The following is a 19,884-nucleotide window of genomic DNA, read 5'->3' as shown; positions in this document are numbered from 1 at the left end:
GAGTCAGGTGGCGGCGCGGCCATGTCCATAGACGGCTATCACTGGCATTGTCTATGCGCTGATATCTGCAGAGAGACCCTCGTCAACACACCAACCTAGATATGTAGACCAGTAAAAAGACGCGACATAAAATGAATGAGCAAAGCTTTTCTCGGAGAATTCTATTATTATGAATATCGAAGAAACACCAACTTATCATTTTGGAAAAATACACGCGACATGTATTATTAAACGTATTGTTTATGGAATCTTTTTCCTTGTCATAACTTCTAGGAAAAATTCAATGATTTGAATGAACAGTCTGAACCAGGCTACGCGTGACAAAAACCTCAACGTCCTCGCGTCTATTATTTATAGAAATGAACATAAAATATTGTGCCGATGCGGTAAAAATAAAACTATCATGAATGAAGCCTGAGTCGAGGGTTTAAAATAGTTACCTCTGCAGCTATCAGGTAAATATAAAATCAAGTACCTAGGTAATTAACCACATTCCGTTGATAGTGTAAAAATAAATCCAAAGTCAAACAAAGTTATAGCTACAAATTATTCCGTATCAGTAATAATTAACTGTTATTGTTACCGTTAATAAAGACCCTTGATGATTAACGCGTGGACCGACAGGATTAACTCTGGCAAGATGGGGTTTACCCCAACACAGAAGTACCGCGAGAGCGGGCAGGGCAATGATCGGGGCATGAGCTAGCCTGTAGTGCTATGACGACATTCCATTTAGAAATTGTAATGATAATGTACTAAAAAACCTTTCGTACAGTGCCTTGCACTTGGACTAGATAGCCTACGATGAAGACATAACTCTACATTTCAAGAAATCCAATAGACCACAAAAAAACAATGATATGAGAATTGCTTAACGATTTAATGAACTAAATATGAACAAAGATAAAATGGTAATTACAAAGTATTCGTCGATAACGGCGGCCATTGTCAGATAGTTTTATTATCACTAATATATTTAACATAATTGTAACTCGGGTATCTTATCGCGGCTGGAGCCAGGCTCTCGGTGAAATAAATGATCTTTTATCATACCTATACGTAACAGTACGCTTTCAAATTGACTAAAGTCTCGTGGCCCACAAGTATCAATATATTAGTTCAACTCCATTCGTCACAAACCGTGAAGATTATCCTGCTCGGCTCTTGGTGTAGAGGCGTCCCGCGCGTGCGTGCGTCGCGACCAATCAGTGTTTGCGCGAAGTTACTAACCACAGTGATTCATTATCATGCGCTAATTCCCTATGGCCGCCAATAGATATGATTTTTCCCTTCAGCAGGATAATACAACGTGTACCTACTTGTTGTTGTTTAAATCAAAGAAATAAAATACAGTGACGGCGATGAGCAGTAGCGTAATACAAACATTCGATCTTTTTCTCACAGTGGGCCACCGACACATTTCACCTCGTAATCAAAACGGTGTCGAGGGCCTCAAGTAAAAATAATTTAAGGGTCTTAATTATAAAAAACGAGCTCGAATTAACAACGGTTAACAAAAAGATTTCAACTTCAGATGGGTCAATAACAAAGGTTCAGGTTCAAATCAGCCGGTCTACGTTCTACTACTGTTCGGGTCTGTTCCGTGTTCATATCTTTTAAGTAGAGACCCAATCATCTGGCCAGTTATAATGTATGATGGGATTATGCATCAACTAAATTGGTCCTAATAAAACAATTAAAATACTCTTTGTCACCCAATAAGTAGTGTGGCAACGTGAAGTAAGCCCTATAGTTAGGGAATTGCGCTAAGTTAAGCAGAAGGCTGTGTTATGAATCAGAAGCGATAAGCGCGAGCGAGTGCGGCGCGCGCGCTGCCGCGGTCAGTCCGGGCTGCGACCTCTGACCGCGCGGGTCGCACCACTACGCTACTAGCTAATTACCTCGCCGACAAGTGCACTCTGTGGGACACTCTTTGTTCATTGCGTACCGAAGCACCTGAGCCTGGACATGGACGCGCTACAACTGCCCGCGAGCTGGTTGCACAACATGGCGCTGCTTGCAGGTCCGTCATCCGACTCCTATCTACCGCTATCTATTGCTCAGTCTAAGTTAACTAACAGCTGCCACTGGCTCTCGGTACCCCGGGCCCGTACACAGTTAGCAAGCATTGATGTAGATTGAATTTTGACTATCAGAACCAGTCTGTCGGTATTCAATTTGTTTTTGTTGATAACATTATCTATATCGAATATTGCTAAATAAGGAATATTGAAACGCTATATATTTGTAACTGTTGGGAAGTAACTATCTATTACTGTTTCGTATTCATTTATTTTATCATTGACGATAAGCTTTGTAGTATTTTCATTCTTTTGTTTCATAAAGAGTTTCAAAAATTGCATTTCAAAAGTAATGATTTCAAAAAAATTAAGCGCAAATCTCACAATCACTCATCAGCCGCTATCTGGCAGATAAATTGAAACATTTGACACTCTTTGTATGGAAAAATCAGCCAAGTAATTGAACAGGCCCTAAATCTATTAAAGCTTTATGTTATTTTAAAAAAAGTATTCATGTTTATTAGGTACCCATTATTTTCACCAATTCACATGAACCCGACAAGTTGTACGGCGTATGGGTTGGAGGACATGTACCGATATGTTCAGGTGTCCTCTGTGGTCACTGTTGTTGTTGATGTATATGTAAGGTGTGTGTGTGTGTGCAGCGGGCGGCGGCGGCGTGAGCGGCGTAGGCTCGGTGGCGGGCGGCCTGTACTCACAGAACATGGTGATGGGCTCGTGGTGCGCGCCCTACGACGCCCTGCAGCGACCCACCGCATACGGTAACATACCTTATTACAATTTTTTTAATGTAGCACATAATTTTTATAAGAACTTTGTTGATTCTACACTAATTCATGAAAATATCTACTCATAACTGGCCGGTAACGCGCGAAATATATTTATTGTTTTATAATTGAACAATGACAAGCTCTTATCAGCGTCACCCTACCATGTATACTTGTGTATCTGGCTCACGACCTCACTAATCCCAGCTAACTATATCTGTTTGTTATTACAAGATTGTACAATTTCACTTTTAGATGAGTGTTCGTGATTTATCTGTCGTGTGTTATTGTTATTGTGCAGATAGCTACGTCTGCGCACATTGCGATAAGGTAGCGAGACATCGGCGATCGAGCGAGAGCCGCTGATACAGTATCACACTGAATGAACTTGCGAATACGCCACTAATATAGCTGCTGAATATCTTATCATAAACATTAATAGAATTATACTACCGACCATATAATAACTAATATATTGCTTCTATAATTGTCTGGATATCTACGCAGTAATTAATTCAATAGATACATTTATCTGTTTGATAAATAAATCATTATAAATACATAACTGTTCTCCATCGCGCGATCAGTAGCGTAATCTACCTAATTGTGTGTCATCCTTCCAAGTATTTAGGCGAGTAACTACCTATTTTTTTTTATAACAGTTGTACAACTACCTTACTTGTATTGAGGATAATTCGTTGACATTTAAGGAAAACTTATTTGACCGTAGAGCCAAGAGCGGGAAAACATGATTAAAGTATAGCGATCTCCCTCACTCCAATGTTTATTATTTACGATTACCAGTCTGATTCACAATATATTTGTCTGAGAAGTTTTTCTATAAGAATGTAGACCGGGTATCAACATAAAACTAAATTTGGTTTGTCAATCATTTATTAAACAACGCCCTATTTAAAACAACGCTGTAGGAGACATTATCCAGGTCTGGATATCTGGCTACCTAAGCGATTTAATTCACAAAGTAATACAAAACTTTAAAAATATATCGCTTTATGTATTTCAACAATTAAGTATCGATCTAAATAAGTCAGTTATTGATGATACATTCAGTAACCGCAATCAGTATTGTGCATCACAGATGACAATAACATTGAGAGGCTGACGTCACCGGGACGCAGATAACGCGCTTACTCATGCTCTTGTTAACTAATATTCTCAGCATTAATCCTTTATTCGTATTTGTTAAACAATTTAGCATTATCTTGAAAATATATAGTAGTCTAAATACTATTTACCTACTTACTAACACGTATCCATATAGCTCACACGGTCATTAAACAACGATCTCCACCAATGTAAATGGTTATGTAAAGACGCTACATGAGAATATATAAGCCGACATTTAATTCATATACCTGTGACCGGTGTGTGAATAATGATAAATATATTCTCAGTCCTCGTCACTCCTATCTTAACTAGATTGATAACATACTTTAGTAGACACTTAAAATTAAAAGTATCTCGTCGACCACCAGCTTTCTTTAATTCTAGTTAGAATTCCATAAAATTGCAGTAAATCACTATGATTAACATAGTCGCTGAGATTTTGGAGTATTACAGTTGTCTGCCTCGATACATATATAATTAGGCCTCCATATCATGTACTTATGTATAACTCTTTGCTATTAGTCGCTTTCGTAATTAACTCCTGATTGGAGTCTCACAAAAACGTGCTCTAACACAAAGCTTATATGCTGACTGGTCTGTAGTACGACAGCGAGCACTCGCATCCTCCACAGTCAGTATATTCCCATTTCTTTGGGTTTCCAGGGCCCCAATATATTTACAACGCGGCAACGGCCTATGAATGAATGAAATTTGGCTTAAAATTACAATTTTCGTATTCTCTTAAGAATTTTTCTACACAATAATTGGAAATTCAGTACGGGACGGTACACTCAAGGTCAATACAATTAAGATCCAATTATTGAAATAGCAAAATATTTAAGAGAATATGAATAATTTCAAATTTAATCCAATTGCCATTCATCATTCATTCATCGGCCATTGTAGAATAGCAGAATCGGGGCCCTGGTAACACACAAACCGCTCTTACTTATATACCCAGTATAAGTATCCTGTTTTATTGTTGACCTACTAACATTGATCCTACATATTAACATATATAAGGCTGGCTGTAAACCTTGAACACTACGATGGATAGATGCTACTACCTACATAGATAATGAAGGATTCCTATTCATTGTACTCGTAAACAATTAATGAAGTGAAACGAGTTGTGTCCTCATTTAAATGCCATCGTAATAATTCTAAAATGAAGCCTTCACATCCGTTGGAGAAAATTAAAATTGATTAAACTTTTATAAATTGGTAGAGTTAGGTGAGTGCTGATATTTTGTCCAATTATTTGACTTAAATTAGCTCGATATGACTTTAAATTAATGGATTTACTGAGTGAACAGATGATGGTCTGTTATCACAGGATAGTGATAACGGCGAAATTTGACCTAATGCCTAATTAAGTACTTGTCAGCGCCTAAATAAACCGCCAGCAGGACATTCCTGCTAGCATGTTATCTACGTGGAGAACACAGATTAAATAATAATTCATAATTTATTGTTAGATTATCATTCTTCTAAATTGCTTTAGAACCCCTCAATCTCCGTTACAGCTATTATATATTATTGTCACCTTCTGGGAACCCGCGATAATCGACATTGTTGATACCGCAGCCTCTACTCTCAATGCGGCGATAGATCGCGCGCAGGATGCGATACTATGTTACATACAGCACATACATAGTCAGGAACCTTGCCCCTTCTAGAGCAGCACGTCGATGGACCCGCACCACTTATTACTTTAAGTTTCTCTAGATTTCAATAGGTACTAGTCAAGTTTAGAGCGACATTGACATGAGCGTGCGAACAGATGGCGTGCTGGAGATGTACGAGGAAGGGCGCGAGTGCGTCAACTGCGGCGCCAACAACACGCCGCTGTGGCGGCGCGATGCGACCGGCCACTACCTGTGCAACGCGTGCGGGCTCTACCACAAGATCAACGGCGTCAACCGGCCGCTCGTGAAGCCCAGCAAGCGGCTGGTGAGTGTTCCCCTCCTACACTAGTAACGCGCTCTGTTTGCGAACAGGTGCCGACGCAGACCTACTCACCCGCTTCTATAAGGAGGGCACCGTGCAGAGATGGATGAGTGTGGAGGGCATGGCCAGGGGCATGAAGAAGGTGAGTCGGTGGCGTGTAGACTAGTGCATGCATGCTACCGCCCCGCGGTCGCCGCGACCACCGCACGCGGACGTTGCTAGACTATCCTTACTGTTTGGGCTTTTGGCGAGTGTTAGGAAACTACACGCTACCGCTCCCTACTTCGAGTGCGCCGCTTTGTAGCACTCCGCTTGCACAGTTACAAATTTAAACCTACCCAATAATATCACATCACGTATCGATCACCGCAACCTTCCATTATTGACGATGGAGTAAGATAAGGGTTTCGAACCGAGATAACTAATCGATCGGTAATTGCATGCTTGTGAACACAGCGGCCGGCTGCGCCTGCGCAGCCAGTATTACACTCTGACGTCACTTGACACGGTGCAAGTCACTGTACACCGCGGCAATCAGCACAGTGCCGGGCCGCGCGCAGAGATAGCCCCGCCAGCGCTAGTAGATAGCGCGCTCGGGAGCCGCGCCTCACCGTTAACGAATCCTCGCATATTGGACTTTATCGATCGGCAACAAGACTGTCGGCTAGTTATCTCGGCGCACACACGCGCGCAGATAGGGACAGGTACGGCGGCCAATGAGAGCGCGGCCCCGCCCGCGGGCGCCGCGAGCCGGACCGTGGGGCTACTCCATGATCATAGATGTATCTGCGCGCGTGATGCGTGGCAAGATGGCTGCTGGCCTGCTGCGAGCTGCTGGGAGCTGGGATTTGTAACGATTATGTGCATGGGAGGTGCTTGGATGCTGTTTGTTGTTTGGATCCTTGGTTTTTGGTGCTCTCTTTATAGTTAATACATGTACATAGTTGTGATGCACGCTTAGATACTTAGAGGGTACCTGGATGCGGCTTGCCCGTTGGATTTATTTTTAAGTAATTCTTCTGGAATTAACAACCTTTACTATCAAATTTTCTAAACTAGCTGGTATTCATGAAAACTGCTACCTGAACAGGACTTGACGCTCCTTACCTACAAGCTACACCTAAACAGGTGCTGATATTTTCTTATCTCCTGTATAAAATTTAGCTTTGAAATGCCATTTAGATTACCTATCTAGTCTAATGAGTGTCACAAACACGTTAAAGGCTTGACATGTTACATACAAGGGCGATTAAACCAACAAGGCCGCTGAAGTATCGTGTTAAGAAATAGGTGCCTTATTACAACATTTCAGTAAGAAATAGCGAAAATATAGGGATAATCGACACGCGATAAGCAAAGTAACTCATATGGGAAGGGAATGCAAGAAACTTATTAACAAAGCGTAGGTACGATTTTTGTCACTTCGGATCATTCTATTATTGGAAAATAGATACATTATTAGTAAAAGGCACAGATCAAGTCCTGGTCTCGGTAGACGAGTAGCCAGCGCTTTAGTGTCGGTTGTGTGACGTGGTGTGTGTGTGCAGTCGGCGGCGCGGCGTCACGGCCAGTGCTGCACCAACTGCGGCTCGCGCAACACCACGCTGTGGCGGCGGAACAACGACGGCGAGCCCGTCTGCAACGCGTGCGGCCTCTACTACAAGCTGCACGGCATCAACCGGTACGTAGCCGCGGCATGAGCGCCGACCAAACAGCCGTCAGCCCTCGGCTTCAATTATATTATTGTCTACTTGTTCTCCATATTATAGGTGCATACAGGAAAATAATGCTCGAGATTGACGAAGACCTTTAAAAAATGATGTTTATGATAACATTATCAAATTACTTATATTAAATACCTAAGCGCTGGAGAACGTATGGAGAGGCCTATGTCCAGCAGTGGACAGCTATAGACTGAGATGCTGATGATGATGATGATGACGAAGCATCATAAAATAGGTCAGCCTAAAGCTTGTGCCAGCATAGGACTCCGCGTCCGGGCTGATGTCACGACGATCAATATCATCTTGACCGACTCTACATTTTATATCTACTTAATGTACTCCAGAGAAGATATTGCTAGCCACGCTACCATGGTGTTTGTACTTAATAATACAACTGGACTAAAATAACATATAATTTGTTTTCGCTTACATTGCAGGCCTCTTGCCATGAGAAAAGACGGCATTCAGACGCGAAAACGTAAACCGAAGAAGTCCGGTAACGGAACAAAACCGCCGCAGGACGCCAACAAGAAAGACGATCACAACTCTCCGGGGATGGACGGTAGGTATCACAATAGTTAGAACACCCACTACCGATAGCGTCAACAAATGTTTACAAATTTATTATTATTCGATTTACCATGTTACGGACTTAATGCCTGAAGCATTATTCTGTCACTCAATCATGGACAACAACTACGGACAACAAGAAGTTCGTGCAACTCCTTACTCTTTATAATGCAAAAGTATCTCTGTCTAGTTAGTCTGTCTGACAAATCGATTTCAATTAAATTAGATAAACAGATAGTCTAGAACCAGGAAAAGGACGTAAGCTAACTTTTTAATTTGAAGAAGGTTTTTTTATGGTGGGAATGAAAATTGTTTAAAAGTTGTATGAAAGTTTCGTGATTTTTGTTACTAAAAGTTTGAAACTTTTTTTCAAGGCTATTGATTCAACATAAATAATCGTGACAAACACAGTTTACGAAGAAAAAAACCTAATGCTATTACAGACAGTAAGCAGAGCCTGCCTGAGGTGCCACTCCCGCTGGCGCAGTCGCTGGGCGGGCACGGCGCGGGCAAGGCTCGCGAGGCGCACGCCACCCCGGACACGTCCCCGCACGGGCACGCGCACGCGCAACACGCGCAGCACGCGCACGCGCACGCGCAGTCCGGGCACGCCGCGCACGCGCAGTACCCGCTCGGCCTGCCCGCCGCGCCCTTCCTCTCCAACCCGTCGCTGTTCAACATCAAGAGCGAGCCCAGCAACGCCAATGGCTATGAGTCGTACCCGCCGCACTCCGGCCCGCACTACCACTCGCAGCAGCACTACCTGCACGCGCTACAGGTTAATACCTAATACAGGCTAACATTCAGATAAATATAATACCCAATACGCTGCACATATACACTTTGGTTTAAAGTAGATATTTAATGTCAAAAACTACTTACAAAAATTCTTGAGTTCAAGTTTAAATTATTCACATTTCGCATGAAGTAGGTACCTAATCATTCTTATCATATAATCTTACGTTTTAATAAGGATTTAGGATTTTTGTCATCATTATATGGCTACTTCTATTACAATAATCATATAGGAGTAACTAGTTAAAATATAATAACTTGTGTGTGTGTGTTCCAGTACGGTCTGGGCAACGGCGAGGAGGAGGAGGCCAGCGGGTTCCTGCACCAACGCAACGTGACCGCGCACGCGAAGCTCATGGCGTCCACGTAGCAGCGACACCGCGCCGCCTGAGCCGCGGCCTCGCAGCCGCCGGGCGCGCCGCGCGCCGGCCGCTCAGGTGCGCGTGGCTGACCTGACATACGTCAACTTGCAGAAGTAGCGCGACCTATTGGTCTGAATCTATTTGTATTTATATTGATACTAATAGCCACTTTAACTTCCATTAGTAAACAGTTTAGTCAAGAATACTTGTAGGATTTAATGTTTGTGTTCCATTCAAGCGATATTTTGTAAATATTTAGCAATAGATAGAAAAGTAATTTCTTAAGTTCGAAGTTGTATTATATAGTATTAGGGAAGTAGCGGTGCATTGTAGGCCCCGCTCGTGCGCTGCGGGGCACCTTGCCATTCTGACTGACAAAATGGTAACGCAAGTATTATCTATTTAAATATATTAACGTTCCATGACAATTTTAATCTCAAAACTAGTCTAATGATTCTCTATTAATCAATTAGAAATGTTTCCATAAGAACAGAATATTCATAATGATAATAGGAACCTTTCAGACTGGCAAACCGTCCAGTCAGCGCGGGACCAAACCGTGTCTTATGTTTCACGCTGTATCAAGCTAGTCTGAGAGCGATGCTGCGCTATGTAAATAAAGCTATGTAGAATCTAAGTAGATAATTAAGATTAAACAGTATTCAGTCTTCGATCATGTATCCAACCAAAACTCTTTGATATTTTGCACAAAACAAATCAGCGCAATACTGTTGCTATAAGATGTAGTGTTTTTTCAAATAGTGGTAATTAACAGAAAGTTGCTGCTCATCGACTTCCATTGTTTAAAACTGTCAATTTGCAAGTTATCTTAAAAAAGTAATACTCCACCCATAAAAATATCTTTAGATCTATATAAACATACCATAAGTTGCATGTGCACGTATTTATAAGCATTAAAAACCTCCTTATTTTGAAGTCGCTTTATAAAAGGAAACCTAGCGAGAATACAAAAACTCATTACATAAATAAATTTATTAAATGGCATTTATAATAGATACTTGTATATAGTAGTTAGAAAATGATACAACAAAATGTATTTTTTATTTTAATTTGGTTCAGTCTTGCACAGATGTCACACTGCAAATATAAGGCAATTCTGGCTTTGATATCTGCTGGTAACTTCAATAGATTTTTTTATAAGAATGTAATAAGGCGAGGCTCTATTCACATTAAAGTCTCAAATTTTGGATAAATATAAACTAGAAATATGTACAAAGAGAAGTCTGTTGTATATTATATGTATTATGAAATATATAAGTGAGCACAAATACTGTGTGTTTTCCTTTTGATATCACTTCTTGATAACATTGCTGGGGGCTTCTAGGGACAGCTTGTGGAGGGCATCACCTGCCAGTCGGTAGTAACACCACTGCTCTTTGTTGGTCAGGTTCACAGCACCTTTGTTCTCATAGAAGGATCGGGCAGGATTCCATTCCAGAACATGGAAGTCCAGACGGGTGCAACCGCTTGTGGAAGCCTCCTAATAATTTACACAATGTCATATATAAAATTATTTCACAAACTAGTTATTTATTTATTATACTGTGGAAGACTTACAGCTTAAAAGATAAAACTTAATAAATAAACAACTATAGTTGACAAAAAGCCAATTACAAGTCTTCACATGCAGAATTATTCTAAATTTGAGATGAGAGCCCAAAAACAGTAACACAATTTGTTAATTAACAGGTTACATACAGGTTTTATACCTTCATACTTCAAACAACAAAAATGAGATAGGGAAAGGGGAATGATGATACTTCAGACTGAAAATCATATACCTTGGCAACCTCCTTGAAGAGTCTCTTGCCCACCCCCTTGTGGCGCTGGTTGGTGCGCACATACAGGTCCTCCAGCATCATGGCGCGGCCCTCCCACGTGGAGTAGGTCGGGAAGTACAGCGCGTAGCCCACCACGGGCTGCGCGCCCGCCCGCTGAACCTCCGCCACCTTGCAGCGGAACGCCGGCGGCTGCCGCTCAAACCCATCGTGCTGCAGGTCTTCAATAGTCAAAAGTATCCAATAAATAAATTTGTAAAAACATAACAAAACATTATTGCTTCTACAGTACACATTTTAACATACACCAACAACAATAATAGGTTATAACTGATAACAGTTTGGACCCTGTCAGGCACGGCAAGCTTTAGGAGAGAGGAAGCGAGCCAGTGTTAATTTAATTTGTTAAGTATTTTTTTGCCACTTCTGATGATATTCATGTATTTAAGCTTGACAAATGTATGATGTATGTTATTTGATTACTTTTGTGTACTGAGTATTTTAGTTTTTTCTTATCAGGAATTTTGTATGTTAGGAAACATTTTGTAATAGGTAAATTTTATATTAAGTACATTAAATTATTATTTGAATACCTACAGATAGGATTAAACCACCTTGAAGATTAACTTTATATATTATTGGGAATATTCATAGCTTTGTTTATTCATTGTTAATTGTGCAGCAATTTGTTGTAATAGGATATATATATATATATATATTGTATGTATACACAGCATTTTTGACATTATTCTATAAGTAGTCTTCTAAAATATAATAGGTTTTACTTATTAAACAAGTTTTTTTTATAGAACTATTGGAATTTTAATGATGAATGGTAAAATTTGTAACTTTTGTGAATACTTAAGTCAGTATTATGAATGGTAAAAATATTGGTATCCTAGGTTTTTATACAGAAAAGCACTTCGAAGTTACATCTGGTCTGAACTTGCTTGGAAGGTACCTATATATAAATATTACTTTAAATTACTCACCCTTTACCGACATTCTAGGTCCTTCAGGCATTTTTTCGAAATCAGCCAGCTCCTGATAGGGAAGTTAGTTATGTTACGGTGTTGTAAGGTAAGTTTTATAATATTAATTACGGTCAAGTAACTTATAAGATTTAAACCTGAATCATTTCGGCCACCGCAGACATGTCTTCCACTTTTGCAGGACGAATCTTTATTTCATCATCTCTATATTTATCCGTCATATTGTTAACTTAGTAATAAAACAATTTTTATTAAGATTATAACACGAAAATTTTAAAGATTTCAGTTTTGTCCACAACATAAATCATCTGATCAGTCAGCTGGGCTATTTATTCACCAGTTGTCAAAAACGTTTCATTCTGTAACTTTTTGTCTGTTGTCAAGAATTTCAAGGTCAGTGGCGTGTAGAGAATTTGTCGACCTAGTATTAATTTGTTTATTTCAGCAACAGCACGTTTCATCACGTGCAAGAGAAAACAAAACTGTCTAATTAATTCATAACAAGTTCATAGTTTCCAGCATATTCTTTACAATATAAAAGTAGAAAACCATTAGTCATTTTGCAGAATGCGTTATCATTTTAAAAATATATTATTTGACATGAATTTTGCAAGATTAATAATATAGACATTCTAACTTAATGTATAATTAAGTTAGTGCGAGTTACTCGTCTCCTTTACTAATTTCCTAACTCCAACTTTAATTAATTACGTATCACATTCTTATTATAATTAATAAGACTGCGCCCCTCGATGGCGACGAGACGGCGGCAAAGATGGCGGTACCTATGTAATTTTGCACAAGAAAAAAAAAACTATTTTATATAATTAACTGCATTTAATTAAATAATATACAAATGCGTAATAGAAATAAAATAAATCAGGTGAACGTACAATGTAGGTACGATATCTCATAAACAAAGTTATCCCACGGGTGTGATGAGTTTAGTATAAAAATATTATATCAATTATAACACTATAGTACATATTTCTTAAATAATACGTATTTCTAATAGTATTTTTACAATTATTTGTATAATTATAATATATATTTATGTTATCTATATTTCAGCTCTCCTAATATTTACAGGTTTACACTTTATGCTAGACACAAACTAACTGGAAGATTTAGGTTATTTTAAATTGTCCCTACTTCTGCATATTATTTATCTTATCATCTTTCGTAATACAAATCACATAATCTGAGTTGAGATTCTATCCTATGTTACTGTGACATGATGTAATAAGTACATTGCAGTCACACAGGTTCTCATGTGATCGCGAAGCCTCTGGGCCACAATACCGCTATTTACAATGAGCAATGAATTAATGGAAATAGGATTAAGATAATCCAATTGCCATTAATGCAATTGGGAATTGTAAATGGCAGAATTGGGGCCCAGATTTCAATACTCATGTACACTGATGCTAGGAGGTTCTAATTAAGACTTCCAAACTATCCATTATTATTTCGCCTGAGCATTGAAACCATAACACCCTACCGGTGTTGCTAGTATGATTGTATTACTCCAGCATGCCTACCACCACCTCTCAAGGTAATACAGTTGCCTCGCTTCCACAGCTGCAGCACTATACTTAAAAAGTCGGTGATAGGCGCTCTGATAGTAACATGTAAAACCACTTCTCGTGGTTTCCAAAAAGGTGGTATCACCTGTGCAGATTGTTTGATATTGTTTTTAATGGGATTAGTATCGGGAGTGTGTGTGTGTGTGTGGTCAGTGCGGGTAGTCGTGTCGCAGGAAGTCGGCGGCATAGGCGTTGCCCCACGCGCTCTGCGGGACTATCGACGAGGACGTCGCTGCAAGAAACGTACACACACTATTTAATACATTCATTGTTTAACTATAATTCGGAATAAGATACTGTAAGATCTTACCATAGGTGATTATGGACTTTATGTAAATGTGCATAAACTTACATAATTGCGCAATAAGTTTTTGCGGCGTGATCGGTGTGGTTCGTGAATCTGAACTGCGGTCGTCCTTTGTATCCCCTTCTGCACAAAATGTTATACTTTATTTTCTACAAAACTATTGTGTAGGCAATTCATATGATATAAAATATGATATTATGCTTCGTTGTCGGCAACTAACTTGTGATGAATATGGTTCAAAGTAGTAGTTCTGAAATTAAAGACTAAATAAATTCATATTAAAACTTTGAAGTATCTAAATATATGTTTGTAGAGCATCAAAAGACCATAATATTTCTTCTGAGCCAAACTTGATGAGATTTTATGGGACCGATTTGACAGTTAGTTTACGTAGGTGGTGAGGTATAAGTTCGTACGTCGAATAATGATCCCTATGACGTTTCAACTGACAGTGGTATTAGTGATGCGAAACAATTTCATAAAATACTGTTTTTTAGGAAAATGTCATGTCATGTAGCCAGGTCATTCAACATAATAAGCAATATTTATTTATTTATTGTGAAAGAAAGATTACGCGCATTGATGGACATAAAACACTAGATAAAAAAGTAACACAACTCCGCCATTCACGGCAAATAAAATGATGGTTTTATTGGAAGAAGCTTGCGCTCAAGTGACAGTAGACGATTGGCAAAAAGTGGTCGAAAGAACGAAATTTGCTTACAAGACTGGGATCGAAATGTACAATACGACAATATCATTGACCAACCGTTACTAATAAATGTCACTGAAACCTGCAGTTCAGACTCAGATTTTGAAGATCCGCTTGACGCTGTATCAGATTCAGATTGATATAAATAAAATACAAACTCAAAGCATTTGTTACATATTTCCAACAAATTATTGATATTTTGTTTGTCGATGTGTCCCTTCTTAGTCGATAACAGATAGACGACATAACTTTTGCAGAACGTACCATGTACATTTGAATTGAGTTTTTTTTCATTATTTTCGAATATTACGTAATAATTTCTTAATATTAATTTTTTTAATGTACAAATGTACACAAATATGTTTTTTTTTTTCAATTTTTTAATGGACGTCTAAAGGATTTGTTGTGAAAGGACGTCAGTACAATGTTAAGCGCTTACGAACTGTCATAGGGATCACCATTCGGCGTGCGTAGTATAACAAACTTAAAAAAGTACTGACAAATTGAGAACCTCCTACTTTTGAAGTGGGTTCAAAAATAGCCAAAAAAGCTTTTTCATGATGTTGGTTTGTTCAAGGTTAGCTTGGCTTGGCGTACCTGCGGGCGCGGCCTCGCGGCGCTGCGCCTGCGCCTTGAGCAGCTTGCTCATGGTGTTGCGCGGCGTGGGCGGCGGCCGCTCCAGCGTGCGGCCGTGCTCGGCGGCCGAGTGCCGCTCCAGCATGTAGCGGCGCTCGAAGCGCTCGGCGCAGAAGGCGCAGCGGAACAGGCGGCGGCGCGGCGGCGGCGGCGGCGCGGCGTCGTGCGCGCGCGCGTGCGCCGCCAGGTTGTAGCGCTCGGAGAAGCGCTTGCCGCACACGCCGCACTCGTGGCGCTTCTCGCCGCTGTGCACGCGCTTGTGCCGCTTCAGGTGCGAGCGCGTCATCAGCGCCAGCCCGCACACGTCGCACGAGTGCGGCTTCACGCCCGAGTGCGACAGCTTGTGCATCTTGAACGACGACGTGTGGATGAACGACTTGCCGCACAGGTCGCACTGCGCAGTCAGAACCACACGTTAGTATGCACCGCGAAACTAAACCGCATCGACTAGAACTGGATGTGTGCCAAGTATGCACAAAGTATAATATTTAATTACCTGATAATTTAATTTCCCGGTGTGTATGTTGTTATGCCTCTGTAACGCGTTCTTAGACGGGAACAACTTATTGCACTCTTCACACTTCCAGTCGCTTATACCTGAAATAAACCATTACCTCCAATCTATTACGTTATATATTAAAATGTACGTTAATCCGAAAAATAAATTGCGTAATGATCTGAATTGATTACAATAAGAATACATAGCTTTAATGCGAAAAGTTTTATCAACATACAATACTTAGATATCTATGAGAAGTGTCCGTCACACCGTATGTTTGCAAGTGTGAGGCGGCTGGCCCGGCTTGCCTACCTTGGTGCAGTGCGATGTGTATGTCGCAGGCGCGCTTGTGCTTGTAGTGCGCGCCGCACACCTCGCAGATGTAGGGCGGCTTGGAGCCGTCGTGCTTCTGCTTATGCTGCTCCAAGCGGGCTGCACGACAACCAAATACACTACAATTACTTTAAACACAATACTCTCAGAATTTAGATTCGTTCTAACTTCTTTACTGGTGTTTCACTATAGGTGGCTGGCGCTAAAAATTGCGATCGCACACGTTTTGACTGCGTCCAAAGTCAAAAAATTACGACGAAGCTATTTTCACACCTTTGTGATACAGTTCACACCATCCCATGTTTCGGAATAGAACAAGAAAGCACAGTCACTAAGCAGTTACATAACTTCTCTTGAAACGTCTTCTTCATTAGCTAGAAGGAGTACCATTGAATAAGTTGAGACTTTGGATGTATTAAGTTTGTGTAGCATTGGCCAGTGATCTACTAATGTTGACCAAATTGTATACTGCCTCAACTGCTAACGACGTCTCCGTCGGCGTCGCAGCCTTGGATGATGGGCCAATTATTGATATCACGAAGCGAGCATTCCATTAAGCATTTTGCGTGCGGAAATTGAATATAGAATAGGTATTCTACTATAACATGTAATGTAATTTAATCAAGTCATTATCATTTTGTGTGTTCTGACAACATTAACTTTAACAACAGCTAATAAAACAATCCAGAGCCAAATGTAGCACTTTTCAATATACTTACATAAACTTTTAACAGAAAATTATGTAGTTGAGACAATTGAAGTGTTCCAAGATAATGTATTTTTGTTGTCACTATAAGAACAAACAATGAAAACTAGTTGGCACATTCATAAGTTTAGATGTGTGACCAATTTTAGTGCTGATTTATATGGAACCCTAAGCATCGCAAGTCACAGTTGCACGGGACCAGTTAGTATTATTACAAGTAATGGTTAATACTGAATAGGGAACAGTGAGGCTCGCCAATGGAATAATTATCATTATTAGCAAGTATTGCCATCAACAAGTATGCACAATCACATTGTATGTACCACTCACATAATGATGTATATTTAGCATCGCACTGGTCACACTGGTGCACTACTTTGACCTTTTTCTTCTTGGTCTGGGCCGGTACGCTCTTTAGCTTGGCCGGTCTGCCCAACAACACTTTCTTCTTGATAGGTTTTGTGTCATTAGTGATGTCATCTGCACCCAGACTGTTGTCATCATCAAAGTTATCCAGTTCAGTTTTAAGACAGTTGCCAAATCCATTATTGAATAAAGGACTTTGTGAACTGAAAATAAGTTACAACATTGATTAGTAGAGCAAAGACATCTAGTGTGAGTTCATCAAGGATGAGATTACATATTCATTACACATACCCTTCTAGAGGTACTTCAACCTTAACATCCCCAAGAATGGCTGAGGGGTCCTCCACCGTGTGCATGGTGAGCTTGTGAGCTGCCAGTGCTATGACACCACCCGTGGAGTCCTTCATGCCACACTCATCACACTTCCAGCTAAAATCATAGTCAGAATCCAGATCAATATATTTATGGTAGAGGTATTAGATAATTTAGGGTAGATCCTCTTATTAATGTTAAAATATTTAAACCAAAGATGATAAAGATATTTGTCTAATAGGTTCTTATGTTTGTCCAGATGGTTGAATTTCACCCAGCAAGTTACCAAGTAATCAGCTTTTGGATTTCTTTCATCAACCAAAACAACATAATTAGTAGCATGTCCAAGAGTAAGGAGTCATGCATAGTTAACACAGGTACTTTTAATGTGGACTATAGTGTTTGCAACTATTACCTGTCAATGTTGCCTTTACTTTTTACTTTCCTCTTGCTTGTGGTAGATTTCTTTTTTTTCTTTTCCACTTTATGTCGTTTTCTTTTACTTTGTGTAGCCAGAGGTTCGTCATCAGAATCGTCATCCATGTTGTCGCACACGTAGTCCTCATCATTCCCAGCACTGACTTCAGCTTTAACAGCATTTAAGGTAATGGGCTGTACAAAGTTGTTTCGCTGCTCGAATAATGGGTTCTTGCTGATGATGGCTTCGAAGGTTTCCTTGAGCTTGTTGTATTCGATCTCGGCCTGCTCGAGCACGTTGACGAGGTCGTAGCAGGTCTTGCACATGTACTTGGAGCAGGCGGCGTGCTCGGCGAGGTCGACGCGCGTCAGGCGGCTGAGCAGCTGGCTGAGCTTGGCGCCGCTGGCGGCGGTCTGCGCGCAGTGGATGTCCACACAGTCGCGGCTGCGCGCGGCACACACCACGCACTCCAGCAGCTCGCGCTTCACCAGCACCTCCACCTCCGTCTTGATGCCTTCAAAGTCTTCCTTCTTCTCGCTCTGCTCCACTTTGTTATCGGGGTTCATTGTACTCGTTTCGGCCATTTCTATTACACTTCCAGCTTCAAACCTCGTTGATTCAGTAATATGGCTACATACATAAAGTAACTAATTTATTTTACGTTTCTGGCATAATTATCGTAAATCCAACATCACTTGTACACTACGAGGCAATTATTTGATTTGTTATTTTTTTCTAAAAGAAAAACAAAATGCATACGAGGCGAATGACATTTCTAAGCAAAGCAGTGTTTATTTTCCCGTTACCCGAATTCTTGACAGAAGTGAACGTGACAACTGACAGTTGTGCGGGAAAATAATTTTTCTTCATTCCACGCATTCCATTATTTAACTTATACAATTTTAAAATAGAAATGTTAGCTACACTTAGACGTCATATTTAATTTATGCTACAATCATTTATACTTTATTATAATATAATACTACATAATATATCATAGTAAAAAATGACACTATTTTTGTGTATGTTCTATTCTAATGTATGAAGTCGTGAGTTTAGCACATGTTTTTTTCTTTTCAGATTCATTCGACGGTATCAATAGGTAGATACATTTTTAGCAAAATAATCAACGTGCTACCTGCTGACCCAAAGACATGCCGCGATCAAATGAACAAATTCAAATTCTTGGTCAGTGGTCTCTGTATCTTAGTTGGTAAAGTGACAAGGTCACGTCATAGCCTAAAGACATAGGTTCGATTCGAGTTTGTATTTAATTTCTAATATGAAATAAACTTCTTAAAATTAAACCTAATGAATGTAAATGGGAAAAACAACATCGCAAAATGTCGCATGCTTGTCCGATTATATTTTTCTGACATACCTACTGAAGAATCAAAATAAATATGAGCATCAATAACAAAAAAATATCAATCACCTGATGCATTCTACTTAAAAAACCAACTGTAATACTTAGAGGTGCTTAACCTGTGATCCCCTTTTTTTCAGTAATCCATGTAATTTTCGTTTTAATGAGTTTGGTTACAATGTACAAGTTAACACACTTATTATTTAGAACAATATTAACTTGATATTAAGAGCGTCTACGTAATAAACACATTCTAATATTTAAATCCGTGTATGGTGTTTTTGCCTAGCCTCACAGAGAGCCCGCCGGGGCAGCAGAGCGCGGCGTGTCCCCACCCCCAGGCGGCGGAGGCGGCGGGCGCCACGGCCAGTACAGCCACGCTCACCACGCCACGAGCACTCAGGCTTCACGTCACCCGCACCACCGCGAAGTGCGAGCTCACGCGTAACGCAAACTTTTGCGTTCTCGAAGTGTATAACTTTTTTAAATTAAAATAATACTTACGTTGTGCTTC

General features: G+C 40.1%; 3 protein-coding genes across 4 annotated transcripts; 1 reads left to right on the top strand and 2 right to left on the bottom strand.

Moving 5' to 3' along the window:
* The first annotated feature begins 403 nt into the window (after positions 1–403).
* On the top strand, positions 404–10,627 carry LOC113493020 (GATA-binding factor A). Of its 2 annotated transcripts, none has more exons than XM_026870794.1 (7): positions 404–2,023; positions 2,687–2,803; positions 5,721–5,890; positions 7,435–7,568; positions 8,049–8,173; positions 8,625–8,959; positions 9,254–10,627. In XM_026870794.1, exons 1-7 carry the CDS (start codon positions 1,969–1,971, stop codon positions 9,344–9,346), a joined length of 1,029 nt encoding a protein of 342 aa, XP_026726595.1. In that variant the 5' UTR covers positions 404–1,968; the 3' UTR covers positions 9,347–10,627. The 2 variants fall into 2 exon arrangements, with proteins under 2 accessions (XP_026726595.1, XP_026726596.1); XM_026870795.1 differs by lacking the exon at positions 5,721–5,890 and adding an exon at positions 5,938–6,029 and having other exon boundaries at positions 405–2,023.
* Positions 10,392–12,504, bottom strand: LOC113493022 (diamine acetyltransferase 2-like). Its single transcript, XM_026870796.1, has 4 exons — positions 12,267–12,504; positions 12,130–12,181; positions 11,141–11,358; positions 10,392–10,839 (listed from the first exon to the last, which is right to left on the bottom strand). Exons 1-4 carry the CDS (start codon positions 12,348–12,350, stop codon positions 10,651–10,653), a joined length of 543 nt encoding a protein of 180 aa, XP_026726597.1. The 5' UTR covers positions 12,351–12,504; the 3' UTR covers positions 10,392–10,650.
* Positions 12,505–12,946: 442 nt separating this feature from the next.
* LOC113493017 (zinc finger protein 254-like) lies at positions 12,947–18,897 on the bottom strand. The gene is made up of 8 exons (XM_026870785.1): positions 18,002–18,897; positions 17,566–17,703; positions 17,239–17,477; positions 16,182–16,301; positions 15,867–15,967; positions 15,332–15,764; positions 14,068–14,145; positions 12,947–13,947 (listed from the first exon to the last, which is right to left on the bottom strand). Exons 1-8 carry the CDS (start codon positions 18,586–18,588, stop codon positions 13,865–13,867), a joined length of 1,779 nt encoding a protein of 592 aa, XP_026726586.1. The 5' UTR covers positions 18,589–18,897; the 3' UTR covers positions 12,947–13,864.
* Positions 18,898–19,884: the final 987 nt, after the last annotated feature.

Source organism: Trichoplusia ni, chromosome 4 (genome assembly GCF_003590095.1).
Source record: "Trichoplusia ni isolate ovarian cell line Hi5 chromosome 4, tn1, whole genome shotgun sequence".
Lineage (NCBI taxonomy): Eukaryota > Metazoa > Arthropoda > Insecta > Lepidoptera > Noctuidae > Trichoplusia > Trichoplusia ni.
Note: the sequence above shows the minus strand (reverse complement) of the source record. Positions and strands in the feature narration are given on the sequence as shown.